The sequence below is a fragment of the Acipenser ruthenus genome, chromosome 7, assembly GCF_902713425.1.
Source record: "Acipenser ruthenus chromosome 7, fAciRut3.2 maternal haplotype, whole genome shotgun sequence".
Classification (NCBI taxonomy): domain Eukaryota; kingdom Metazoa; phylum Chordata; class Actinopteri; order Acipenseriformes; family Acipenseridae; genus Acipenser; species Acipenser ruthenus.
Window position 1 is genome coordinate 10,349,164 of NC_081195.1, and position 26,705 is coordinate 10,375,868.

Genomic DNA, 26,705 nt, shown 5'->3' on the forward strand with positions numbered 1-26,705 from the left:
AAGAAAATGAAATTATGAAAATAAACATTTCACACTATTTATAGAACTTTAAATCCCCAAATTGGTTCATGAATAAATCCAATACAATAACCTTTATTGGCAAAGCCAATGTAACACAACGAACAAGTTTCATGACACTTCAGTGATAAACCCGAGGCCTGAATCAAATCAAAGTTGATGGCACTGCCATAGCTACACTTTATAATACTTTGACATCATTTTGATTTACACCAGGCCTGACTCAGCTCAAAACAAATACAGTCTTCTAAGGTGAGTGATTTATTACAGCATTTTGGGAACTTACAAAAGAAACTACACACGGATCAAATTCCAGCCCTGTTTGAAACCATACTTGGTTAATTTCTCTAGAAATATCAGCATCATTACCCTCTTATCCTGGTCTCGTATTCCTCTTTTTGTTTCCCTAGCTCCTCTCTGAGCTCTGTAACCAGGCTGGTCAGTGCTTTTGAACAGCTGGCAGAGTCATTTGATGCAGTCACCACGTTACTGTGTTCACTGCAGTTCATGCTGCTAATGTAAACTTCCAACCCCTCGCTACTGTTCTCCAACTCAGAGGTTTTGATGTCACTCTGCCCTTGAGAGGCTTGTGTAGACCATTCCACTTTGCCAGAGATCTGCCCTGAAGAGTCACTCGCATTGTAGGCAGGGCAGCTACTGACAGAGTCTGGAACAGAAATCTCACAAGAGGAAGTGGACCACGTTGTGCTGGCTACACTCGGTACACTCAGACTAGATGCAGTAACGTTGTCGTATGTTGACAGTCTTTGGGGAGAGTCTTTAACCCGGTCTCCCGATGAAGTCCTTCTATGGCCACGGAGGGATGAAAGTCCATTAATCAGCCAGTTTCCACTAGATGACAAATTTGGAATATCCACTGAGGAGCCACCTAATTTAACATTGCTGGATCTCCCCCCTGAACTTTTAAAGGAATATTTCCAGGTTGGAAGGGACTTCATCTGTTTACTGGGACTGGTTGCCGCTTGGCTTTGTATATCTCCCTTTCCCTGAGATGCAACTTTGGAGACCATCATGGGGGTGCTGATGTTAACGTCGAGTGAAGTGGCACTGCTGCAGAGATCATCAGGTTGATTCACGCTTTTGTTCTTTGAGTGGCTTTCCTGTAGGTATTCTTCAGAGATCCACTCAACCGTGTTGCATTGAAACAGGGGTCTCCCTTCTTGCTGGGTGACAGTGGCTTCTGTTTCTGTACTGATGAGAAGTTGTTCATGTTTGCTGATAAGCACTGTCATAAGATGCTGCACAAGTGAGGTTCCTGCAAAGAAAATTCAAAGCTTTATACAGTAAATCTGATAAAATAATCTAGTAATATTGGTTTCTTGAGGAAACAATCCTTCAACAAAATTCTGGTTTTAATGTGTATTTTTTTTAATTAGAATTCAATAGGTGCTGTCATTCATACTGGTGTCTTCCTATCAGACTAAAGCACACACCTTCCATTATAGTCACTGGGTCTTCAAATTTAGGTCGTAGAATATTTGGCCCAAAAACTGTGGCAAGGTTCTGCACACTCATTTTATTTTCATTTGAGTGGGACTGGACTTCGTCAAGGAATCTGTAAACAGTAATAAGAGCAATGAACGAAATAAAACATCTGATTGAATACAAATAATTCCTATTAAAAGATGGATGGGTATAGAAAGTCATGTTTTAGAATCCACAGCATGGTTTTTATGGATTAAATAATATCTCAGATATGGAAGGCATGACTAAAAATGCTGAAGCATCATGGTAGAGCGATAAGTACAGTCCTCTGGTGTCACATCACGTTTAGGTCAATATTAGAAAAAAAACATATTATTACAGTATTATACAATTATAATTCAAAGAACTGATTGGGGGACTTTTTCATTTGCTCATTATGAATGTATGTCTTATTTACTGTGGCAAAAGAGAGGCAGAAAAAATCTAACTTACTTGCAGATATATTTCAGAAGGTTGTAATTGGCCTGAGGAAGACCTTTCACTTGGTTTACCAGCTCCTGAATACCCTGCAAGTGTGAAGTACTTCCATCAAGGACAAGTCATTCATACACATGCCTTACTCTATATTACACCTGCTCTATATTGCACAGTTTTCATTTGTATGATTTGTTACAAATATTTCAGCTGTAATTCCAATGTCCACAGTTAAAGTAGAGTTTGGATAAACTCCATGAGTAAACGTGATGAATGTATTGTTAATTCCCTGTTTAATCCCATGAGAAGGCTGGTCAGTATCAGCCGTGACCTGAAGTACACTGACCTCCACCTCATCCTTGGCTAACAGCTGTGCACAGGAGAGAAAGTCTTCATACTTGGCAAAGGGAATAACAGGCTCTGGCAGCTCTCGAAGATATAACTTTAGTAGGGACGCGACTGTGTGGACGTCAGTGTTACTGGAAGAGGTGAAACAAAGGTTATCATATTCATAGCCAAACCAGAGCTGGGCACAAAAAGAAAACACATGTTGAGACAGGAAAAAGCATATATAATTGTTCAGTTTATTGCTGTCATTAATGCATTAAGGATACATCCTATATGTGTTATCACCTTTTAAAGGTTCAAACTTTCTGTAGAAGGTAGAACATATATTCAAATATAATTAAACCAGGATGTTTTCATTCACCAAAAAAAGTGTATTTGAAATATGTTCTACCAACGAAGAAGTATAACACAGTTTATTTTCTAATACATAGAGCTGAAATTTATATCTACAGGAGGATTACAAAAGAAAAAGGATTAATCTCTGAAAAAGATCATCATTCCCACTGCAAGCGGTCAGATAACAGCACCAAAGCGTGACAGATTGAACCACATTACTACATACTGTTCACGAATCACATTCTTTTCACAAACTGGAAGATATTGTACATTTCGACATAGTAGTGGGACTTACCTGTCAAAAAGAGGCTTGTCTCCACAATCAAAGGCATCCTGCAATTCTTTTACTAAATTTGTCTGGCCGGGCATTCGGAATAATCCCTCTTCATCCAAGCCTCTCTCTCGAATGAAATCTACGCACTGTTCTACCATCAACGGAGCCAGTCGGTGTCCGAACTTCTTTTCATACTGTACAGTGTCTTCTAATCGTTGGCCAAATATTCCTGAATTGTAAAACAGAGAATGGTGTAATTGAGTATTATGTATTTTATGCCACAAAGTAAAACTTTTTAAAATGATCTGCGTAACAAAATCAATTCAAAATATTGAGGCACGAATCAAATGGGTGATCAGAAGCCTTTAAAAGTAATCAGATAAGGTGTGTGTGCTGACATACATTACACATGGTTGTTGTTGTTTTCAGTCAGTTGAAATGTCACACATTATATTATACAGTATATCACTTCAATACCCAGCTATTTATATCTGAGGTAATTGTAGAAGACATTGAATCCCTGTAATGCTAAATGTAGATCCAGAGTATAATCACAATGATAGACTCCCACCTTGTGACCAGCTCCATATAAAACTGTCAGACATTCAATTTGAAAACAGATCTTCCTCTATTAGGACCAAATAAGACATTTTACTGAGTCATTGTGGTTCTCTTAATAGAGATATTCCACTGTAACATACAATGCTACCAGTAGCTTTATGTTCATATGCAAATGTCTGGTATAAGAATAATATAAGTAACATGGTTTGGTCTCTTTATAAAAATAGAATAAAGATGTTATACAGTATATTATACAGTAGTTCTTCATCAGTTCTAGTTTATGGCGTATGGTAAAATAATTTAAAAAATTGCATTATTTTCGGGACAAAATCATAATCAAATATAATAGGTTATAGAAATAATTCTACAATTACTTTATGTAAATCAAACATATATTTCTACAAAGTACAGTCACATCAAATATCATACAAATAATAATACTACAGGCAATTCTATACCAGGCTATCTCTCCTACCTTCTTTTGTTTCACAGCATTGCTGTACACTGCAGCCACTGGAGATTGCACAGAAATCACGGTAAGTCAGAGTACAAGAGCTACAGAAAAGCAAAGCCCTGACTTCAGGCATCATGAGAAACATTCCAAATCTCAATAGTCCCGGTAAAAGCAGCCTTACGTTAATCCACTGAAGCCAGCATACAGTAAGAGACCTTCTCATAAACGACCAAAGGCACATGTGCTTTTATCTTCACGACCAGGTTCTAATCACAGCTTGCAGTAAAAAGTATTTGAACAGTCATAAAACTACTCTGAAGTAAGCAACAGGACAGGCAGGTATAATCTTGCCTGTGTTTCTTGTATCCAGCATTGCAGCCAATATAAACAGCAGCCAACTGTAGGTCACAAGTTATGACAGAGACATTCCCATATGCAATACATTTCTAATCTAATTGAATGTCATTTCTATCCCTGATGACTCTGGTATGCGTCTGGTATGCCTAAAGAAAAAGGAAGACATGCTGCTCTCACTTTGACACTTGATTTATATTTCTGTGTCAAAAAGAGACAAGTTACAAATAAGTAATAAGATTTTTTTGTGTTACTGCTTCACAGACTTTACAGTAACAGATTGCACTGGCTGGGGGTTGCTCTTGTTTTATAGTCTTGCTATAAATAACTAGTTATTTGTAATGTAATGCCTAGAAATGTAGACGCTTCACAGCCTCTTAGCTTACCGTTATGTTTGCATACATACCATACTGCATTTCCATCAGCAGACAGAAAACACCTTAAATTCAGAAGCCCTGGGTTACAGGGATTTGATTATAACCTTGTCTTTTCTGAATCATATTCCATGTGTTAATGCCACAATCTCTTTTCTTTCAGAATTGGCAATTCCTTAGATAGTGATACACCATGCCATGTAATGTTAATTTAATACCAATGCACAATGACTGTCTGGGAGATTTTGTTCTTCATTTTACACCTCATTTTTACCCACCTGCAATAGTGACTACTGTACAAGACTGACGCCACATTGAAGTGTTTCCAGGTGTGCATGCAAAGTTTGTATTGTCCATGATTAACACAGTTCACTTGCCTTCCCTTGTTGTTGCATAAAGACAAACTCAAATACTCATCATTTAAAACAGTACAGAACACACCTGCCACTTTATATGCAATCAGATTCTGTTTTAGGAAAAATAAATTATTATTATTGTGTAATATATACGGTATTTTTTTTAATCATCATCATCAGTTTTTCAAATTAAATCTGTATAATTTCAAAATGATTAAACAACACTTTTCATAAAATCCACAGCATGGAAAGTCTAACAATCTCCACAATTTTAAATAAAAAGGTAAAGGTATTCCTTCGCCTTTTAGCAAATAATTCGTATTATTTTCTAATGCTATTTGTAATACCTCCTCCAAATGGGGCCCAGATGACACGTCGGATTGCTTTCACCCAATCTTCCATGTCATTCTGGGAGTTGGCCATGAGGAGAAAGGCTTCATGATTGATGGCTGCTCTGTCCCGCTCCCCTGCACCACCTGTAAGTAAAAAAGAAGATAGTTCAGCTGCTTGATTTGAACTCTAACACCAAATAGAGAACAAATTGTACTTTCTCTGAATAAAACTGTACAAGCATGTGTGGCAGACTAGGGGAAGGAGAGAAAAAAGTAGTCCGGGAGGGGCTTAAAGGACTACATCCCCCAGAAAGCCACAGGAGAGCGCCAGGAGGAGGTACACCTGGCGCTAATAGTTAATGAATGCCATCTGCCTATGATTTTGTGATTTATCAGCAAAATAATGTTTGTTCAGGGCAGTCTGCACTGCTGTCTGTGTGAAGGCAAGAGGCTGTCAGTGTGGAGAGACCTGTGTGGTTCATAGAAAAAGGATAGTGTGTGCTTGTAAAGTTTTTTTAAAATCAGTAAATGGCTTAGCTGTCCGATTTTAGTTAGAACCGTGAAGAAACAGTTTAGTTTAGTACTCCATGTGGGAGTTGGATTTTGTTTAGATTTTTTCTTTTATTTCTGTACATAATAAAATTGCATGGAAGTGCTTAAAAATGCAATGTATGTGTCTGGGTCTGCTTAAAAAGGGCAAAATAATCTAAATATAAGTGAAATCTTTTACATATGATAGAAGTAGTACATCGTAGTATGAAAATAGAACTCCTTTCTATTTCATACTGCAATCAAACTGGAGCGCTGTAGCTATTCATAAACAGTGATTGGTAGTGGACTCCACCATTAGCAACCTCTTTAATTGGAAGTGAACACCAGAAATAACTTAACTAGTATCAGTATGTAGGTGTAGATCCAGACTGAATAATATATCCTTATAGCACCTTTTAAAAAGTACCAGATTACAAAAAAACAACTATGACAGAGAACTGTATGTAGTGCTAGCACAGCACACATAACAGTTATATATAAGAACTGAGACGAAAAGTACTTTGCACTGTATACGAATGTCAAGCTGGTTTTCTGTTGGGTAGATTTCAATTTTTGAAGGTCAACAGTAGCCATTTAAACGTTTTTTTTCTGATAGAGATCATGTGATGTCTGACAGAATTTTTTTTTTCTTTAAAGATTGGTTAATAGGTTTGGATGCTCTCTGACAATGAGTATGACACTTCAGTAAAGCGGTCATGAGTCCAACATGTACTTGTATCATTTTGAAAGGAAACAACAGTGCTTTAGGCCTCAGCTGTTTACTTGTAGCACGGGTGCTTCTCTAGTCTTCTCTTTGAGGATTCAGACAGTGATCAGAACAACCACATATCTCTACCAATTCAAAGCCTCTTGTGTTATGTCCTTGTTAATCTTCTTTCTGCCACTGGTGGAAAATGCAGTGTTAATAGTCATTACTATTACACCTTTAAAACGTGCATATGAATGGACTTTTGGATTGGGTATTGATACTGGTAAATATTCAAGTATATTTCAAATTTTAAGCCTCATATTTTATTGTCCTTATGTGTATCAGGTACAGTGTGATGTCTTTGAAATTTGGGGCAAACTTAATACTGTACTTATAACTTATCCTAACACATTTAATCAACTTCCATCCTATTGAATATAACAACAGAATACCACACACTATACATTTAGTTTATTTGAGCTCAAGACAAGTTTGAATGCTTATTAGTGAACACACCCACCAGGGGGATGCCACTGGTGTGTGACATCTGATTTCAATACTAGAACCCCAGGTTCTGCAGTTATACCTGTGGTATAAACTCATCCAGGCTTTATTTTTTTACATCATTCCGATTTGCATGCACTTGGTGCAGGATTTCTGGGTTCACGTTTTGGTTTCTAGTCACATACTGAGTGTGTAACCTGCCCTGACACAAAAAGCTATTTAAATCTTTAAAAGCTATGTGAAATGAGAGCCAACCAAAAATTAATTTTATAAAAGTTATTTTGAAATGAGAAAAGGAGAACATTTCCTTGGACATACTGCCCTCTCCTCTATTGTATTACTGTACATTTAAACAGGTATACCACAAAAACAAAGCATATAACTGCAGACTTAACTCCCTAATACAGCCTAACCAGTAGTAGCACGCCTAGTTTATACAGCACCTACTGATTTCATTTCACAGTCCTTACAGTAATTTGCAGTAAAAAGAACGAGTATATAGATTATTTTCATATCAACTTACCCTTTCGAACTGTTTGGTCAAAAGCGAAATTCGAAATTCTAAGTTATTCATAGCAGCAAGTTACATATTGTATCACTATAAGCTTTTGATAATGATGTCCTATGTTTAGGATAAAACACAATTACTGCAAAGAATAAAGTTGGCAAGACACAACATCAGTTTCTGTGATCAGGCTAAATATGAATGCTACTGGATGTACTGGACAGTAGCACTAACTTCACCATGAAGTTATTAAAGCAAGTCTTCACGATTCACGCTTGACTTTGTAGTTCATAATTTTGCATTGTATGCCGGTCTGCAAATCTGTAAGGGTAAGGTGTAAGGGTAAGGTGTAAGGGTAAGGTGTAAGGGTAAGGTGTAAGGGTAAGGTGTAAGGGTAAGGTGCCCACAATGACAGTTAATTATATTTCTTCCCTTTCAGTCTCTTCAGACTTTTCCAATCCCATTTGAAAAAGCACTTTTTTATTTTTTATGTAACAGCACATACTAATAAAAGAGATTAAATAGCCTCCATTAACTGGCGGTACAAAGTCATAAGAGGTTTGATTTGTCTTTAGGATGCCTTATTGTTTCATTTTTGGGTCCTCTGGGGACAATGTAATTGCAGGTTGTCACTTTAATGGAAATGGTTCATAAAGGCTACATTTTCTCATATTCTCGACAGAAAGTGCTTTTCGTTAAATATAGCGACAATGTCAATGTTTGAGGGTGTTGTAGTTCTATAGCACTAATCCCAAGTGTAGCAAAGGAAAGTATGCCACCTCTGAGATGATAGAAATGTTACACATTTTAAAATCAAATTGTTTCCAATATGTTTGCAGTACGGTATTTGATTTTCCAGATCTGAGGAGAGGTTGCTGTGTTGTTTATTAAAACAGACACATAAAGGTACTAAGTGGGTTGTTATAAAGAATCCTCTGAAAGTTAAGTTGTATGGCAAAAACAATTGCTTATTTCCATCCTTGTATTTAGAGAGAATCGCTAATATATATGAAATAATGTAACTTAAGAGCCAAGATTTATTGAAGAAACAGAAAAAATAATCTGCAGTCTTTAAATTTTAATTTCAGGACTCTGGACAGAGCACTGGGGGGATTAATCGGCAGGGGAAATGTTCTCAAGCAATACACTTTGAATATACTAGTCACAGGTAATTGAAGAATAATAGGTGCTGCATGTTTAATCCAATCTTTTTTTGTTAAACTTGATAGTGTATAATTATTTGCTGCTGGCACGTTTAGAGGCAGGACAAGTCGCATTCTGCAGTAACATGAACTTTATCCTCATGTAGGTTTTAGATAATTTGGGGCTTTTACTTCTTTGCCGATCGCATAAATTCCAACAACACTGCTGCGCAGCAACTTTCCACTGGTGCCTCAGCAGCACACAAATATCCCCTAGAAAGTGTCCTGAGGGCATCAGATGATTCTTAATGGTTAGGTTTATGGTTAGGTATTGGGTTTGAGGTTAGGTTTTAGGGCAAGGGTTGCTTAAGGTTAGGGTTGGGGGTGGGTTAGGTAGAGGGTGGCACTTAATTTAGTAGAGTTGCCGAGCTCTGGAAGTGAAAGGTGGGAGTAAATGGCAAATGCCCTAGAATCATATGATTCCCTCAGTACACTTTCTAGGGGATATTCCTTTACACTGTGGTGCCTCACAGGCCATGGTTACCATGGCAACGCCTTCATCAAGTGATTACTGGGGGTGTTACATTGCCGTGGTAACCAGGCAGTTTCATGAGGCCCTGTGAGCTGTGCCTCAGTACTGCAATCTCCCAGCTTCCTGCCACTCCGTTCAACTCGCCGAATTTGTGACATTTAAATCAACTGCAGGCGCGTCTCATGGACCTACAGGTAGTGGATAAAAAAATGTTAACACCTGGGGAAATGATGGACACCAAGTATATTGAAAGCAAGGGCTTCAACACAGGTGTGGCTCATGCATTAATTAAGCAAATAACATCCCAGCATGCTTAGGGTCATGTATAAAAATGCTGGACAGGCCTGGTTGCCTATAATTATAGCTAGCATGGCTGCAAGAGGAGACCTCGCCTACTGTAAAGTATGGTGGTGGATCTTTGATGTTATGGGGCTGTTTTGCTTCAACTGGTCCTGGGGCCCTTGTTAAGGTCAATGGCATCATGAACTCTACCCAGTACCAGGATATTTTAGCCAAAAACCTGGTTGCCTCTGCAAGGAGGCTGAAACTTGACGCAAGTGGATCTTCCAGCAAGACAATGACCCCAAGCACACATCAAAATCCACAAAGAAATGGTTAATTGACCACAAAATCAACATTTTGCAATGGCCATCTCAGTCTCCGGACTTGAACCCCATTGAAAACCTGTGGTTAAATCCTCCCTGCAGAAAACATGTGCGTGGGCACATTTGTTTAGTTTAGTCGTTTATTGTTTGATTAAATTTGTTAATTGTTTTATTGTTTAATTGTCCCCTGCACCTGGTGATTATTATTAAATTAGAGCCAGGTGCAGGATATAAAACAGAAGCAGTTAGTTTGCTCATGGCTGCTCAGTGACTTTGAAAGAGGGGTGATTGTTGGGGCGTGTTTGGCAGGAGCTTCAGTGACCAAGACAGCTCAACTTGCTGATGTTTCACGAGCAACGGTGTCTAAGGTGATGTCGGCATGGAACTCTGAGGGAAAGACATCATCAGCAAAGGTCAACAGTGGGTGGAAGCACATACTCCAGGATCATGATATCCGTGCATTAATTTGAAGTGCAAGGCAAAACAGGCGAGCAACTGCAGATCAATTGACTGCAAATTTCAACCTGGGGCGCGAGCAGCCAGTTTCATCAAAAACGGTCCACTGAGAACTCCACAGAGCGGGATACCATAGTGGCCCAACGCCCTATTAAGTGACTTTACATTAGTGTTTCCATTTTTTTGTCCACTACCTGTATGTTTAACTTACTTGTATACATGCTTAACTGTCCTAAAATATGTATCCAATACATTTTTAAATGAATAATAAATATATAAAGAATATGCAAAGTGTCTTCATAGATAGTCAGATAGACGACGCTCAGCAGGCCATGCCTCACTTGCCTGTACTGACGAGCCGCCTGTGATTTCAACAGCCCCATTTATCAGGCGTCACGCGCTCTCCTAACATCAGAAAATTAACAATTGAAGGTAAAGATATCAATGTTACACTCGAGTCATACAACATTAAGTTCCACACCGCCACTGTGCGGAAGGAAAACGCATAATTTCACGGTTATGCGGGGAGCCGGGGGTCCAACCTTTGGGGGTAAGTGAGGCTCACTTCCCGACCTCTATGGCCGCCTCCATCCGCGCCTCCACCGAGGGGGGGGGTTCTCACTGAGTCAGAGGGGACCCCCGGCCACACACTCTATCCTTTAGCAGCTCCTTCTCTTTATCTTACTCAAATTGAGACTGGGGTCTATTTCCAGCTCTCTCTTCTGTCATTCCTTTTCCAGGTTCTTCAGCGCGAGAGCCTATTCCTCCTACATGACTGCCTATCTCATGTGTTTTCTGGTTCCCGAGGCTGCTGAACAGTCTGCCTTCGAGGCCGCTCTCTCTCTACTGACCAAGAAGGCTCCCGCCGGTCGGGAACCTCTTTCCTATCCTATCCTATCCCCTGAGGCCACTCCTCAAACTACCTCTCCAAGTAACGACCTTTCACTCCAGCTCCGGCTCTCTCCCCGTGAAATACTGTTGAAGAACTGTAGACATATGCTTTTTTTCCAGCAGTAAATACAGCAGTCATGTTACAGTTACCTTTTATATTTGTCCAAACAATTAATATATTAAACAGACATTGAACCAATATTTGCAGAGGTAAAAACAAACTTTCATAAACTAATAATTATTACAAACATACTGATGTTATAAATGAAGAGCCAAAACTGACTTAGTAAATGCTGCTTTTCAAGCAGAATCTCTCCCACAGGGTTTTCTTTGTTATTTCTCCCCTGGCTTCAGCTATGTTAAAGTGAAAATAAATGGAACAGTCAGACTACCAACACCATTGCTTACACTGCAACTAACAGCCTTGTTCCAGACAAAGCAAAATGTTGTTTAAAAAACGACATGCTTTGGCATGAAGAAAAGAAAGAACAAAACGTATTACTCTTTGATTTTTCATGAAAACAAGTATTCCTTGGCTTTCGTTTGTTTGTACAGCCATTTTAAGCGCAATGCTAAATGTTGACATATTACTAAGTATTCAGACTATTTGTATTTCTGTTGTTTTTTTTAGATATATTTTTAACTGTGGTTTTAACTGTATAGTTTTATCATTTGTATAATGTCTGTACTGTAAGAGCATCAATAATGAATAAATCCACCTATGGGATGACTGACATATTTTCTTCACTGTGTATCCCATATAAGACCTCTTGAATAAAACCGCACATACTGTAACTTGCTCTGGAGGGAGCCACAAAGGGCTAACACTATTTAACCGTTTCACTGCTGACACGCCAGCCAACACTCCACTAGCACTGTGAGGCAGCTCTTCAGAATAGGTCTACACAACAGCTGACCCACATTCTCAGAGCTGACCCACATTTTATTCCAAGAATGTCTCTATACTGCTACACTTTTACAACTATAACTTTCGTAAAACGTTAGCAAGCTGCTAGCTGTCATTACTTTAGTTTTGCCAGCAGTAATCGACCCTATAAGGTGAAACCCAGGGCTATGCTGCACCCAACCTACAGAATAATCTACTGCAGACATCTAAATCAATTTCAGAATTCCTCCAAATTAGAAATCTAGTGGCTCATATAAATAATCACCGCAGGACCTATACAGCATACAGCAAAGCATTCTACTTGCAACAAAGCCTGACATACGAGAAATATTAACTTTATATAAGGCTCTGTAATTTAAAACTGTTGCTTCTTGCTAACGATAACTTGAATGTATAGAGTTCTTAATGTGTACTGTAGATGGAACTTGTCCAACCAATATTTAAAACTGATTTTATGGTAAAATAACAGCTTTATATCTAGCTTTAAAATGGTTTACAACCATGTTTACAGATGATTTAACCATTTCAATCTTTGTGATAACCTCTTTCTTTTGTCAGGAAAGGTTTAATGACTTGTTCTGTCAAATCTACATTTTCACTTCTATAAAACTTGGCAAGCAGCTTTAAAGCCACCTTTCCTTGACCCAATAGGTGTCAAGCCATAGCCTGCTTACTATCAACAATGTATAACTGGTACTGGAGCTATCCTGAGAGATTTGGCAGTAGAGTCTATATTCTGCAGTATCACAATTCACCCCTATTACACTTAGCATGAAAGGAATTTTACACCAATCTTTTTCTAAATGTATACTCCACAGTTCTCTTTCTTGCTGCAGCTTTTTACTGGAGACAAAGCTTTAACTGTGACTTTTGGCATGTTCTCTTGCTGAGGGAGAAGGTCATGTCTATGGATTTATTATATGCTTGAGCTAAGCAGTAATGTACATTTGCAACATTCCATAAACAGCAGCCTAATATACAAATCTAATACAAGCAGTTTTCTGTTTAATTTAAGAAAAGGACAGAAAGGAATGTGATCTCAAATCGCTGAAGGCTGAACCATATTTTTTTATTATAAAAAACAAAACTGTATATAATTAGGTAAAGATGCATACTAAAAAAAACAACAAAAAAAAAGTTAACCTTGGCTTGTTTCCCTCTGCGATCGGCTCAGCTTGGTTATCAAAAGCAGAGTAACACAGCGGGTGTCCTCAAGCTTCTCCACTCAAGCACATTATGGGACACGTTCACATACACGTGAATGGACACATAAACTAAGCTATTGAAAAAAAAATTAAAAAATGAATGCAGCCAGAGTGGTTATAGTATTTACTTTCCGAAAATGCTCAGTGGGATTACAAATGTGTTCTCACCCAACAAACGTTTGATTGATTAAATACTCCAGTCACCAGTCAGTCTGTCTATATTCCATAACTTTAAGGGTCTGAGAAAAATCTATATCCAGTTGGAAGATATTGAATAAGATTCACTGTGTGAGTGAACATGTTTCAGATCCCTTGGGTTCAGTAACACTCTATTGGTCCATTGCAGGAGTGACATGTCATCATGAGGGGCGAGCTGTGTGGTTTTAGCAGGTATTTCCATATTGTAAAAGAGTAGGGACAGTTAAAAGCATCTAGATTAAGTGGATCAGCAATGTCACAAAAGAGAAACCTGCATCACACACCTTTGCTACAGTGCACCATGGCTACAAGGCCACTGCTCATCCCCATTTACTCTTTATACCCAGGTTCTGACCTGGTACAGACTTTCAAGAGACACAAATTTGCTCATGCGAAAACACTTACAGTACACCACAGTGAGCTTCTGGGCCGGGCATAAGTAATGGTGAGGAAACATGTGCTGGACATGGGTAACAGTGCCTGCAGGGGGTCACAATACACCAATGAGGGGCAGCCCAGCAGAGTCAATTGGTTCTTTTTATTGATGAGTCTGTCTCACCTCAGATGAATTGGGAGTGTGTTGCAATTATCCAGTTAGCTACATGTAGCAGCAGTGTAACAACAAATTAAATCAGTTTAACCTGTCTCCTATCTTTGGAAAAAATGTGGGGTAGCAAAATCCTTGCAATGCCCCTGCTTCATAACCCATAAGAGAACCAATAAGAAATAATATACCAAGCCGTTTAAAATAGACCTTATTATCTGAAAAGGCTTCAGGCAGACAGACAGGTTTGCGGAAGCTGCACTTTAATTAAAAATAGGAATTCATGTCACCCTTCCAAGATTTGCCTAAGTTATCTTTTGATTAATGGGGTTCCAATAACAGTGTTTGTAAGTGAAAAGGAACATGAAGTCAAATATGATAAAAGTGTCTGACTACTGAAGTCAGAATTAGACTGCATTGAGTACTGTGTCCAGTTCGGGTCACCACAGTATCATAGGGTCATTGTGGCCTGGAGCGAGTCCAGTGGAGCAACCAGACTAATCCAGGGCTTAAAGGAGTGAACTATGAAGATAGGTGGAAAAAGCGAATCTATTTAGCCGAGAACAAAGACAAATTAGGGAGGACATGACTGAAGTCTTTAAAATCTTAAAAGGAGTTGACATAGTTAACCCTAACCAGTACTTTAACCGTACTACTACTGCATCACTGCTATAAATAAAAGCATTTTTTAAGACATGTATTTGTGCCTACCATTATCTTCTTGAATGTTTCAATTTGTTTTTAAGATTTGTATCATCAATACACTATTTATAGTCTGACTGCATTGGGTTTCATCATTACTGTAAGGCCTAAGTAGAAACAGCAGATTTAATTACAGCATTATCAATATCTGGTTTTATGCTACCAAGTCGGGTCAGAAGACAGACAGGCCTGTACTGCAAGTATAAATGAACAACCTCCACATAAGAAGACTGCCTTTCCTACGATAATCAAGGACAGCCTATTAAGTGAATGGGGAATATTTTTTAATATCGCTGATAAATAAATCTGTTTGGTCTTGAAACGTGTACTGTATGTTTGCCCTACTTGTTGGTCCAACACAAACTCATTTTATTTCAGTATCCGCACTGGTCCTGAAACATCATGTTTAAGTCCAAGGTGACCGTAGAACTTCATGTTTGTTTGTTTCTATCAGTCAACATCTCCTTTAAAGTGACTCAGTCAAGGCATCTTATTCACTTAAGAAACAAAGTAGACTGACAGGTCTAAAGATGAAAGCAGACTGTAGATGGGCACACTACCAAGCGTCTTACACTGCTTTCTAAATGTAACCTTAAATAAAGAGCCAGAGACCTTTCCTTTCCCATACAAACTAATCCCTGCTACTAATTATTATTATTATTTATTTATTAGCAGACACCCTTATCCAGGGCGACTTACAAATGTTACAAGATATCACATTATTTTTATATACAGTTATCCATTTATACAGTTGGGTTTTTATTGGAGCAATCTAGGTAAAGTACCTTGCTCAAGGGTACAGCAGCAGTGTCCCCCACCTGGGATTGAACCCACGACCCTCCGGTCAAGAGTCCAGAGCCCTAACTACTACTACATACTGCTGCCCAATGTAAATTCCAATTAAAAAAGAATAACAAAGTCTGTGTGTTCTGTATGGATGCAAAGTGAAACACAGTGACTGAGCTCTGATGGCAAAAATCTGACATTATAGCTACTATTTTAGCTAGAATGTATTATTTAGATTCTTAAAGTGCCTTTCGTATTGCTACAAAGTGCTGCAGTCTAAACATAGATACAATTATTAAAAACAGCACAGAGGTTATCAAAACAAATTATACCCCACAATATAATACATAAGTGATAATTCAGTGAACGCGCTGTTAGTGTTGTGAGCTTGGAGGTGTACCTGATTCAAAACGGCAAGAAATCCAACCTGAATTCAACAAGCACTGTATTCTGCCCAAAAGTAGGCACAGCACCTGTTGTATAGCATACCAGAAACAAACACGACTGGTGACAGCTCCAGTCAGTTTTAGTCTCTAACCTCTCTATCCATTATTGTTATAATAATAATAATAATAATAATAATAATAATAATAATAATAATCTCCATTTTATAAAGAGCCTAAATGCATGCATCTCAAAGTGCTGAACAAACACAAAACAACACAGAGAACCATATATACATACAGCATATTAAGAGTATATGTAATATAAAAAGCAATTACACAAATCAAAAACCAAATCATGATAAAAATGCCTGAACGTAAAAGTGTGTCTTTAACTTTTTTTTTTTTTTAAAAAGCATCAACGGTCTTAGCATCCCTGATAGACTGAGGAAGGTCATTCCCAAGTTTGGGTGCATGGCACCAAAAAACCCCATCGCCCATGGAGCGAAGCTTAGTTTTGGGTATTGCCTATAAACCCAAGGATGAAGAACGTAGATTACATACGGGTGTGTAACATGTAAGCAATTCAGCCCAATTCACCCCAATCCCAGAGAAACCAAACATTACAGGAGTAGAAAGACTTATTATACATCAAAATGGGACACATCATATTACACATTTTTTTTGTATATCTTTTACTGACTCTTAGCATACCACGCTACATTATTTTAATTGCAAAAGGAAGTCTGTGTCGAACTACAAAGTAAAATGAACTAGGTGCGAGTTCAAGTGTTTCTGGGGATGTGAAAATAAACTTTCTTCTTAAAAAAAAAAAAACAACTAAACAAGCCAAGTTTAGACACTGGTGGATATCGGTTTATATTATATATTGACCGAGTCTACACAGAAAGGGGATTAAAGGTACCGTACTCTGAAGCAGATGTTCACAGGGAGTTTAAAAAAAAAAAAACTAGGAGCCATGGACTCCATGGACAAGATAACTGTAATAAACATAATTCCTATCCCTCTCTCCCTTCTCATGTCAAGGCCAAGTGAGGCTGCTAATTATTTTGTCTTGCCAACGTGTTGACTTCACAACATGAAGAATGAAGACACTGTTTTGATGAATAGTCTTGAACAGTTCCATGAATACTAAACTGTATACCGGTATCATTAAAGCACATTTTAAAAAAAACAAAAAAAACACTTGATGCAACATAACACAAAGCAAACAGGGGATAAGACTGGTCCTGACAAATGTCTTAATATGGAACCGGTAAAAAGGAAGAATAGAAACAAGACACAGTCTCCCAGATGGGATTCTTGTTCACACACCAGGCCCTTTATTTCCTTCTTCACATAGATCCCTCCCAGCGTATTTACTGCAAGTGGCGTCGCTGTTTGGTATCACGAGTTTGTTGTTTACTGTCTTTCACTGTCTCAGACAGAGCTCAGCTCACAGCACGGGAGTGTGGACATTATCAAAGTGTCTTTAAAAAGTGCCCACTGGGTGGGTGTGGCCCTTTAAAGTGATCACAAGCTCACACTAGCATGGGGATTTATTTTCAAACAAACTACATGGCAAAGTTTGATTTTACATATTTGTAAGATAAGGAATATATTATATACAGTATATATATATATATATATATATATATATATATATATATATATATATATATGGTAGTTCATAAGACGCCAGAGCAGTTAACAGGCAAACTAACACCATCACACTGTGTCCGATACTGATGCTGAGAAGACTGCTGGAAAGTTACCAGTACAACCAAAGGTAATCAGTTGTTTAAATAAAGGTAATGCACTTTGTTTACTGATATTAATCATTTGCAAGCAGTGGAGGAGATATTAGTATAGAGCCTTACAATTACATTACAAAAATTAATAAACCGGATATATTAACACATGAATGTGAATGTGAAGAAACTTAACTGAAATTATGTTTAAAAGTCAGCACTCTAGAATAAAAAAACAGCAGCAATCTATTTATATACTGTGCAGAATAGCAAAATGATTGCTGAGACTGTCCAAGGACGTGTGTGTGCCAGGTTCAGTCTCCCTCATGATTTAGAAACTGTCTAACAGGCACAAGCTGGTTAAGATTAATACCGGTGAAGCTTCACAACAGAAGTCATTTTTCATTCTCAGACTACACCACTACGGTAACCTTATTTATTAATATGCAGTATATTCACTTATTTTGAACAGAACATTTAAACAACTTGTAAAAAGAGTAAATCATTTCACATAAACCTTTAATCCATTTCATAGTAAAGCTGGTCACACCAGACTGTTTCGAGTTCCTCAGCATATTTTCTGGTGTTTAAAGTAATGTCAATCTGACAGAAAATGAAAAAAAAATAAAGCAAAACTTTTCTAGAATTAAGTTTAAAAAGTTGGTAAGTCAGACTGAGAATATGTTTCTTTGCGTTTAGTTATTGCTTAGCTTCTAAATGTACTAAGAAACTGTGCCATGAAAGGCATGCAAAGACAGACAAAACAGCAGTACCTTTTATTTGATCAGCGTGGCGTTTCTTGACTTTACAGCAGCAGACTCCCATATCGTGTTTAAATAGTTAGAGCGTGGCTACAGTTGTGCCATGTCAACTATATCACCACCACTCCTGGAGGTGTATCCAAATGCAGGTACGTGCCAAGGCACTTCAGTGCCAGAACGTTTTACAAATGCCCAGAGGACCATTACGGACAGATATTTAAAAACAAGTCATTCTCTTTCATTCATTGAATGAATTTTCTTTTCCTTGTGCAGCAACAAAACTCTTGTCTGACTGTAAGCTCTCGACATCTGCCCCCACTCCCACTCCTTCGAAAAGATGTGCAGCACAGCTCATCTTTGCCAAATACTGCAAACATCCCCAAATACAAACAGACCATGCTAATCAATCTGAGAGCAGACTGTTGTTGTGGGTATAAGACACCACTTTTTTGCTGTCTAGACGCAAATCCCTGCATGTCACTAGATCTTTTTCCCCTATTAAAAACTGAACTACTTATTAATTATGTTCTCCCCCTTTGAAGCAGTGGAAGACCACAAAGGGTTTATGTGTTAAGCAGATGGCTGCTCTCAGCTCTCATAGCTAGAGGATAACAGCCAAGCTTTGAACACCTATGTTAGAAGAGGTTCTGTAAAGACAAAATAGACCATGAAGATAAACCCTGCAAGTGTAACAAATTATAGGGGAACATACAGTTTTAACATACAGCACACAACCCCAACCCCACCCCCGTTTCAGGCCACTTCGTAAATAATCTTAACTTTCATAAAGAAAGCCTTTGTTAAAGACACTGACATTTTATTCAGTGCAGTTTGTGGAATTCCTAACATCAGGCTTGAATCAAGCAGCAACCATAGAACAAAGTCCTAATGTTTTCAATATTTTAAATGCTGCATGCTAATGAAAGGCAGGAGCCTGACTTTTAAAGCATCGGCACAACTGGCATACTATTAATGAACTTAAACTGGTAAAACACAAATTAGGATCTGCAATCAAAGTTGTTTATTCCTAGTTTTACAGCATTAACATATTTTGATGTGTTTTGGTACTTTTGGGGAGTAAATCCTGCAGAGGTATAAGTCTAATGTGTATATCAAAAGATATGAGGTTTGCAATAAATTAGCATGAGATAGGGGGACTGGTTTATCTCTCAGCCTTTAGTCATACATTTAATTTAGTGTGTTACAAAAGGACCCCTCATAACAACCATACCTGTTGATATGAAGAGCAACAGCTACCGTCATTCTAGGCCTCAGATTCTACAGCTGTCAGCAAACAAAGATTTAATAGGTACGACAAAGGCAAATATGCAGCTTCTGATAAGAGGGGGTATATTTGTTACTTATTTTTTTAATTAAGAGTCTTTCAGAATTATGTTTAGGTTTAACCCAGAGTGTTTAACCATTAAGCAATCTACAATTACCAAGAATCTGCCTGTGAAAAAGAAATAGAAGTCATTAGTTTAATGGGCAATATGGGTCTTTCAAGTCAGCTAAACAAGCACGTCTGTAATTATTAATTAGATTAAGTAGTGGTGTTTACTCAGCAGCGTACCCTCCTCTGTGTGCTTCAAATGTTCATGGCTACTCCTAGAAAATGCAAAGTCAAAAGATCACTAACAAGCACTGGTAAGCAGATATTTTTCAGATGTATTTAGATAAAAATGTCCTTTCAGGTTTATATTTACCTGTCAACTGTAGTGATATATTTAAACTATCAGAGATGTAAACACATTGGGAAAGGTTTCCAGGGGTGTTTTATGACTGTATTTGACCTTTACAAATTCTACCACAAAAAATAAAACACATCTTGTTTATATTTCACATTTGTTGGTTGAACTGAATTTATCAACATCCCTTTTTGAAAGAAAGTACAGGGGAAAATACAGGAAAGAAATGAGGTGTAGCTATACCAGGCTCCTCTTTTCATCACACTTGTCTAAAACTCATTTTTTAAAGCTATCCCCACAATCTCTCAGACTTCAGTTATAAATCCATCAGCTCCCAGAGAGTAAACATTACCCCATGGTGCGAGACAAACAGTGAAAGAGAGAGCAAGAGAGCAGAACAAATCAACCTCCACTCCGAGGCGAGGCTTTGCAGAGCTCGTCAAACCATTTTCCAAACGACTCGCATTTTATAAAATGTGCACTTTGTTTTATTACATAGGTGTAAGTTTTCCTGATGCTACTCTAAGGATTTAGCCTCTATTGTATACCTGTGAATTATAAAATACCAATAACATGTGTCAGCTTTAAATACATTTATAATAAGTGAATGCCCAGCACGGCACAGAGCAAATCATTGTGATAGTAACAACATATGGCATAATTGTATTGACATGATACCTACTAAAATTCCAGTTAAATACAGATAAAACAGAGATCCATGGTAGCACAGTGATTGTCAAATATAAAAGCTATTAAATAAATTATTCAGCACTAGCCTTTTACAATCACCAGGCTACGTTCATGTTTACAGCCTCTATGCCTCTAGTAAACCTTGTATATAGATGGCCACCTTTCCCAGATTAAAAGGACTCAAGAGTTTATATGAAATCTGCCATTTACCATTATAATGAAAATGAATTAGAAGACATCTACTTGTGTGTCGTATTTAATAAATAATGTAACATAAACTAATTAACCTTTGATACCCCTGTCCCTGTAAATTATGGGCAACTAACAGGGAGAACTGAAAACCAGTTTTATTTAAGTTACCAGCATCCTCCCACAGACCTTCTGTGGAGCTCACAGCCCTGCTGTCACACAGACATATACAACAGCTGAACTGCAAAGCATGCTGAGGAGCTACTTCGAGGAACAACATTCTGAAGTTCTCTTCACTATCTCTCCATTGAGGGTATTTGTGAAATGCATGACCATGGCAAATACATTAAATCGTTTCCATTAAAAAAAGAGACACAGTGATTAAAAGAAAGAAAACAATACTTTTAATGAAAAAACAAAAACAATATAAATCTCAACCATAGCCTGCCACCTGCTGATCAGTCATTGTATTGCAAGACAACAGAACTTCTGGCCTGAATACACTCTGATCAACAGGTCCCATGTGAGACGTGTCCTTTTCTAAGAAGTATGTCTGTATTGACTTGATAGCAATTGAGAATACCAAAGAATAATGAAACATAGCACCATCAGAAAATGAATAGCATGATTTTTACTACCATGTATGTGTAACGGGCAGTGTTGTGTGTTACACTGCCGTTACGGATTCTGCTCCCTGTCGGTGAGATGAGATGCGGTTAACCACGAATGCAGACGAGACCGACTCTTTTGCATTGCATGGCGTGTGGTGTCGGCAGGTTTGTGTCCAGCCTCTGTTCTGTTAAATATACATTTCCCATCCTTTTTTCCATCCTATAGAAAGCATTAAATAAGGTCCAATTTTTTCAATACAGTGGTTACATGCCCCCCCCACCCCCCCACCAGAGCAAGGTAGACAATAAACAAACACCTCAAAATTAAAACCAAGCCACAGATAACTTCCCACTGATCAAAGAAAGTGATCTGCCTGTAGCATACTTTATTACCTGGAACAATTTCAAAGAGATGTTTGCCTGGCTCCTCTGGATTGGCTGGCAGTTCATTCACTTGACATCCCTGAAGTGGAATACAGCCCTGGGGATACACAAAGAGAATGGAGATTTAACAATCAACATTTTGAATCCCTCCTTGCCAAGAGTGTTTGTCTCTATGTTTGTACAAGAGAGATACGTAGACAAATACAGACAGACTGAAACACAGATAGCTTAAATGCATCTAGAATTACACTGACATCAGATCCTGAAAGCTGTAAAAACTGTATTCTATGCATTCTGACATATTTTCGGGGCTAAGACGTGCTTCGTTACGATGCAGTTGATTAGAATTGTTGACAGCTCTGCAACATGTTTTTTTTCTGACAATTTACTGAAAAATGAATGACGTTCCTCAGCATTATAGCCATCATATAGAATCCCACCAAACTAACCATTGCCTTGTTCAACTCCAGCACAATCATTCCAAGAACAAATTATTTGTTTTCATTGCAATTTTTGTTAGGGAGGAAACATTTCCCCAATAATGTATTTTGCAGGTACTTGCAAGAGGACCTCAGAGATCCATATCTGATTTAATATACCTTTGGCTTCCACCAAGGAATGTAATGCAAGAGACTGATGAGAAAGGACAAATCAATCCATTTAAATTTAGTAACCCTACTTCACCAATGACTGCAGTAGTCTGCATCGATAGTGTTCAGCAGCATACAGAGGTCACATTTCCCACATCATCTAAATGGCTTGATTTACAATGCTGCCAAGCAGAAGAGTGGAAAACACTTCCTCGTCCTCCATTGCTAATTGGTATGTTTAAACTTTTAGTGGCATACGTTGTATAACACTAACCTAGAGTAAGATTGTTTACAAAAAACAGGGTTGTAATTTATTGTCCTTTTGAACATGTGCAAAATTGACCAGCAGTACTCCTGATTATCATACAGGAAGTATGATACAAAAAGGTATCATCTGAATAATTTGTGAAAATATCAGGCAATCACCTAATGCAATCCATTTGTAAAAAGAGCCTAATTATATTTCCCTGGTTTAAATTTAAAATGGTTTGCGCTCTTTGGAGTACTGTAAAGTACTGTAGTCACTTAACAGCCATGAAGAGCAATCTAGGTTCCTGAAAGCTAAAGTTGATGAAGTATTGATTTGTTCCACAAAGAAAAGGTAAAGGTCAATGACCCCACTTCAAAGGCAAAACTAAAATCCACCCAAATCCAGCATTTAAAACTATCCAAGTGATATTTTAAATATTAAAGACTGCACTTTAGTTAAAATACAGTCACAGAGAGAACAAATTGTACACTGCTTTCCCATGTTTATGCTATAAATGGAAGAGTTTATGCTATAAGCAAGTCCTAATGCTAGCACTCAAAGTTCATAAATAATGTACCATTCTTGAAAGAGTACATGACACTAATGCTATTTGATAACCATAACCCTATATTTGAAGTATATTCCTAATTCAGTCATTAGTTTCGACTGTACCAAATTGTGTGGTGGTTTTATGATGTGACTATTGTCTACTGAGGCAAAGTTGGAATTGCCAGATTATTCTGACCCAAACGCAACATTCTAGAATAATAAGGATAGTGTCACCTAGCCACCATTCTTTTATACTGTAGTTTTAATACTAATCCATGGTATTAGCCCATGGTATTAATGTTGAGTATCCTTGATAAAATGATTAATAAAAATATAAACAAATACTCTTTGGAATCTGTCACGTTTAATTGAATAGTATTGTGTTATACTAGAACAACAGTATATTGTACATTGTAGAATTCATAGACTGTTTGAATTTTACAAAAGCTTAATCAACCAAATGGTATAATATCTAGTGGGGGTTTCAATATGGACATAACTGTAAAAGTTCACCAGGGGAGAACGGAGTGCTCATTTATCCTAAGTGGTGAGAGAAAAGGATACCCACAACAGTTCAAGCCCATGGAGGCTCTGCATGTTTAATATGGCAAAGTGGTATGAGAATAGTCCAATAACATGATATATGGTGCTTTGGCTTTCTATTGTACTACTGAATGATACATGGAAATGTATTCAAGACCACACATATGCAATAACTTCAGTACATCAAGTAAAAATATTTAAGCATTAAACTAAGAACAAAGTTTGTGAAGTGTGTATATCATCCTGTGCCTAGAAGTGTGTTGAAAAGGTATTTTAAGTGCATCAGTAATTCTGATTACATTTTATCAAGTAACATCATTTAAAGGGCACATTGGATGATGAATCGTTTTGTTTAGATTCACTTTGTATCATTTTCTGTTTCAGTCCTCACATCCTGTCTGCTTTTCAAATACATCCTGTGGCCTCAGCAGATCTCTTAAAGGCACGTCTAAAAATGAGTTAAGAAAACTCAGACATTTCAAACACATACCAAGTTGCCCTTTAAGGAATAACCAGTTCCTTCAAAATCCATGTTCTTATCTGTTTTAGCTTTATTAGCTTTGTTACTGTAACCCCTTTAAAGTGAGGATGATAATCTTTTGGTTCTTTTTTTTTTTTAATTCAAATACAAGGCTATTGATAAATGGCTGCATCCTGGTACTTTTGCTGTGCTGTAGGTCACAGGTCTGACTGCTTCTGGGACCATTGTGTTGAGTACAAGTGATTAGATACCAGGTTGCAGACAAAACCTTCCATCTACAGTGTTGTTTTTGATATACCTGCAGATTCTAAATTGTTAAATATAAGCGACAATCCAAAAGATCTTCAGATCTTCAACAAAAGAAAAGTGGGCCTGAGGTAAGATTGCTGGTGTTAATAAGAGCTACAAAATTGATTTTAAAACTTTATTATCACAAAAAAGACTCCCACATTTACATATACTGTAGATCTGTTCATATTTGGAAGTTTCATTTTTACTAATTAAAAAGAAAAAAGTTTCGGGATTAATACCTGTGGTTTAGTTTCTTCCTCGTCTTTGTAGAAGTAGAGCTGATCTGTCCTGAGCACAAACCATCGCAGCTGCCAGTTTTTCATGATACTTCTCTGTTTCTTCAGCCACCCTGTTTTCACAGCGCGCTCCTGCAAACCTGGGGAAGCAGGCCGGTTGGAGCTCCTGGATATCTCCCCCATCACCATGCTCTTAGACCTGGCTAAAAACAGAAAACAACTTACACACACGTTATTACTAGTCATTTGACATGTAGTCATACACCCAATGATGTAGCCTAGATTTTACAATGCTTTACCATATTTAGAAAATATACTTGTCTCTGCTCTTACTTTGTTATTTCAGAGTGTACAGAGCATTCCCACTGTCTCCACATTAATTACTACATATATATTAGCTCAAAGAGCCAACTGCCATATATATATATATATATATATATATATATATATATATATATACACAGCTGTAGTCAAAAATTTACATACCCCAATGGAAATGTTTAATTTCTAGAAATTTCTCAAAAACAAAGAATTTGCTACAAAAGATTTTTCCTATAATTATTTGTTTTCGAGAAATTTCTAGAAATTATAAATGTCCATTGCGGTATGTAAACTTTTGACTACAACTGTGTGTGTATGTGTGTATATATATATATATATATATATATATATATATATATATATATAGCAGTGTGGAGTAGTGGTTAGGGCTCTGGACTCTTAACCGGAGGGTCGTGGGTGTCAGTTATTAGTATACTATAACATCAAAACGAAAAAAGAAACAAGGACCAGGAGTCACAAATGGAGATTAGATAAAGGGATATTCAGAACAGAAAATAGGAGGCACTTTTTTACACAGAGAGTTGTGTCTGGAACCAACTCCCCAGTAATGTTGTTGAAGCTGACACCCTGCAATCCTTCAAGAAGCTGCTTGATGGGATTCTGGGATCAATAAGCTACTAACAACCAAAAAGCAAGATGGGCATAATGGCCTCCTCTCGTTTGTAAACCTTCTTATGTTCTTAAAACATTAATGCATACAATGGAAAATGAATGATTATGATCCATGAACCTAAATCACCCATTCTAAATGAAAATTGAACAGGGATTGCTGATATATTAAATGCAGTAGAGGTGGTAGAAGGTTAGTTCTACACGTACATCTTGCAGGGTGAGTTTAAAGGTGGTTAGTGTGTTCAGTGCAGTCCTGGTTAGAGACAGGTTACAGGACTGGAAATACATGCATTTTAAAGAAGAAAAAAAAAGAATGAACAACTTGATTACATATACCAATGAACAATTGCTTGAAGTTTCAGTAGATATCTTTCCCATAAGATTGTAATGACTGGAGTAGTAAAAGTCGTATTAACTAACATTTTAGTTATTAACAAAAGACGGTTATCTTGCTGTGTACAAACAGTTTGAGACGTGCAAGAAGCACAGCCCACTCAAAAGAAAGCAATTTGCCTATTTCTCCTCTTGTTTTTGTACATAATATAGGAACTAAATAACAGCTTCTGAACCAGGCAAAAATATATTACAATATTTACGAAATATTTTCTAAACAGTCAGTGTCGCCATGTTTAACTGACCTTTTTGACACTCGCTGCTAGAGCCTTTCGTTAGCAATTTCCTACAAATGTAACATTATAAGGACACCAGTTGCACACACCATTGGTGAAAATTCCCTTAGCGCCTTTCTTAAACATATCTAACACGTTCACAAGGACTGAACTTCAAGGTACCACTCAACATGAGATCTTT

General features: G+C 37.6%; 1 protein-coding gene across 4 annotated transcripts in view; it reads right to left on the minus strand.

The window, feature by feature from the left end:
• LOC117415077 (rho GTPase-activating protein 22-like) overlaps positions 1-26,705 on the minus strand; it is a 42,100-nt gene that overhangs the window by 1,377 nt on the left and 14,018 nt on the right. For 2 of the 4 annotated variants that reach the window (XM_034025015.3, XM_059026329.1), the window contains 8 exons: positions 24,945-25,140; positions 22,011-22,098; positions 5,343-5,471; positions 2,918-3,125; positions 2,285-2,417; positions 1,957-2,030; positions 1,473-1,594; positions 388-1,294 (listed from right to left, as the gene is read on the minus strand). In XM_034025015.3, the coding sequence (XP_033880906.1) occupies positions 388-1,294; positions 1,473-1,594; positions 1,957-2,030; positions 2,285-2,417; positions 2,918-3,125; positions 5,343-5,471; positions 22,011-22,098; positions 24,945-25,130 (1,847 nt within the window). In that variant the 5' untranslated portion in view covers positions 25,131-25,140. Of the gene's footprint in view, positions 1-387; positions 1,295-1,472; positions 1,595-1,956; positions 2,031-2,284; positions 2,418-2,917; positions 3,126-5,342; positions 5,472-18,451; positions 18,770-22,010; positions 22,099-24,944; positions 25,145-26,705 lie in introns of those variants that run through there. The other 2 variants (XM_034025014.3, XM_034025017.2) reach the window with 2 other exon arrangements.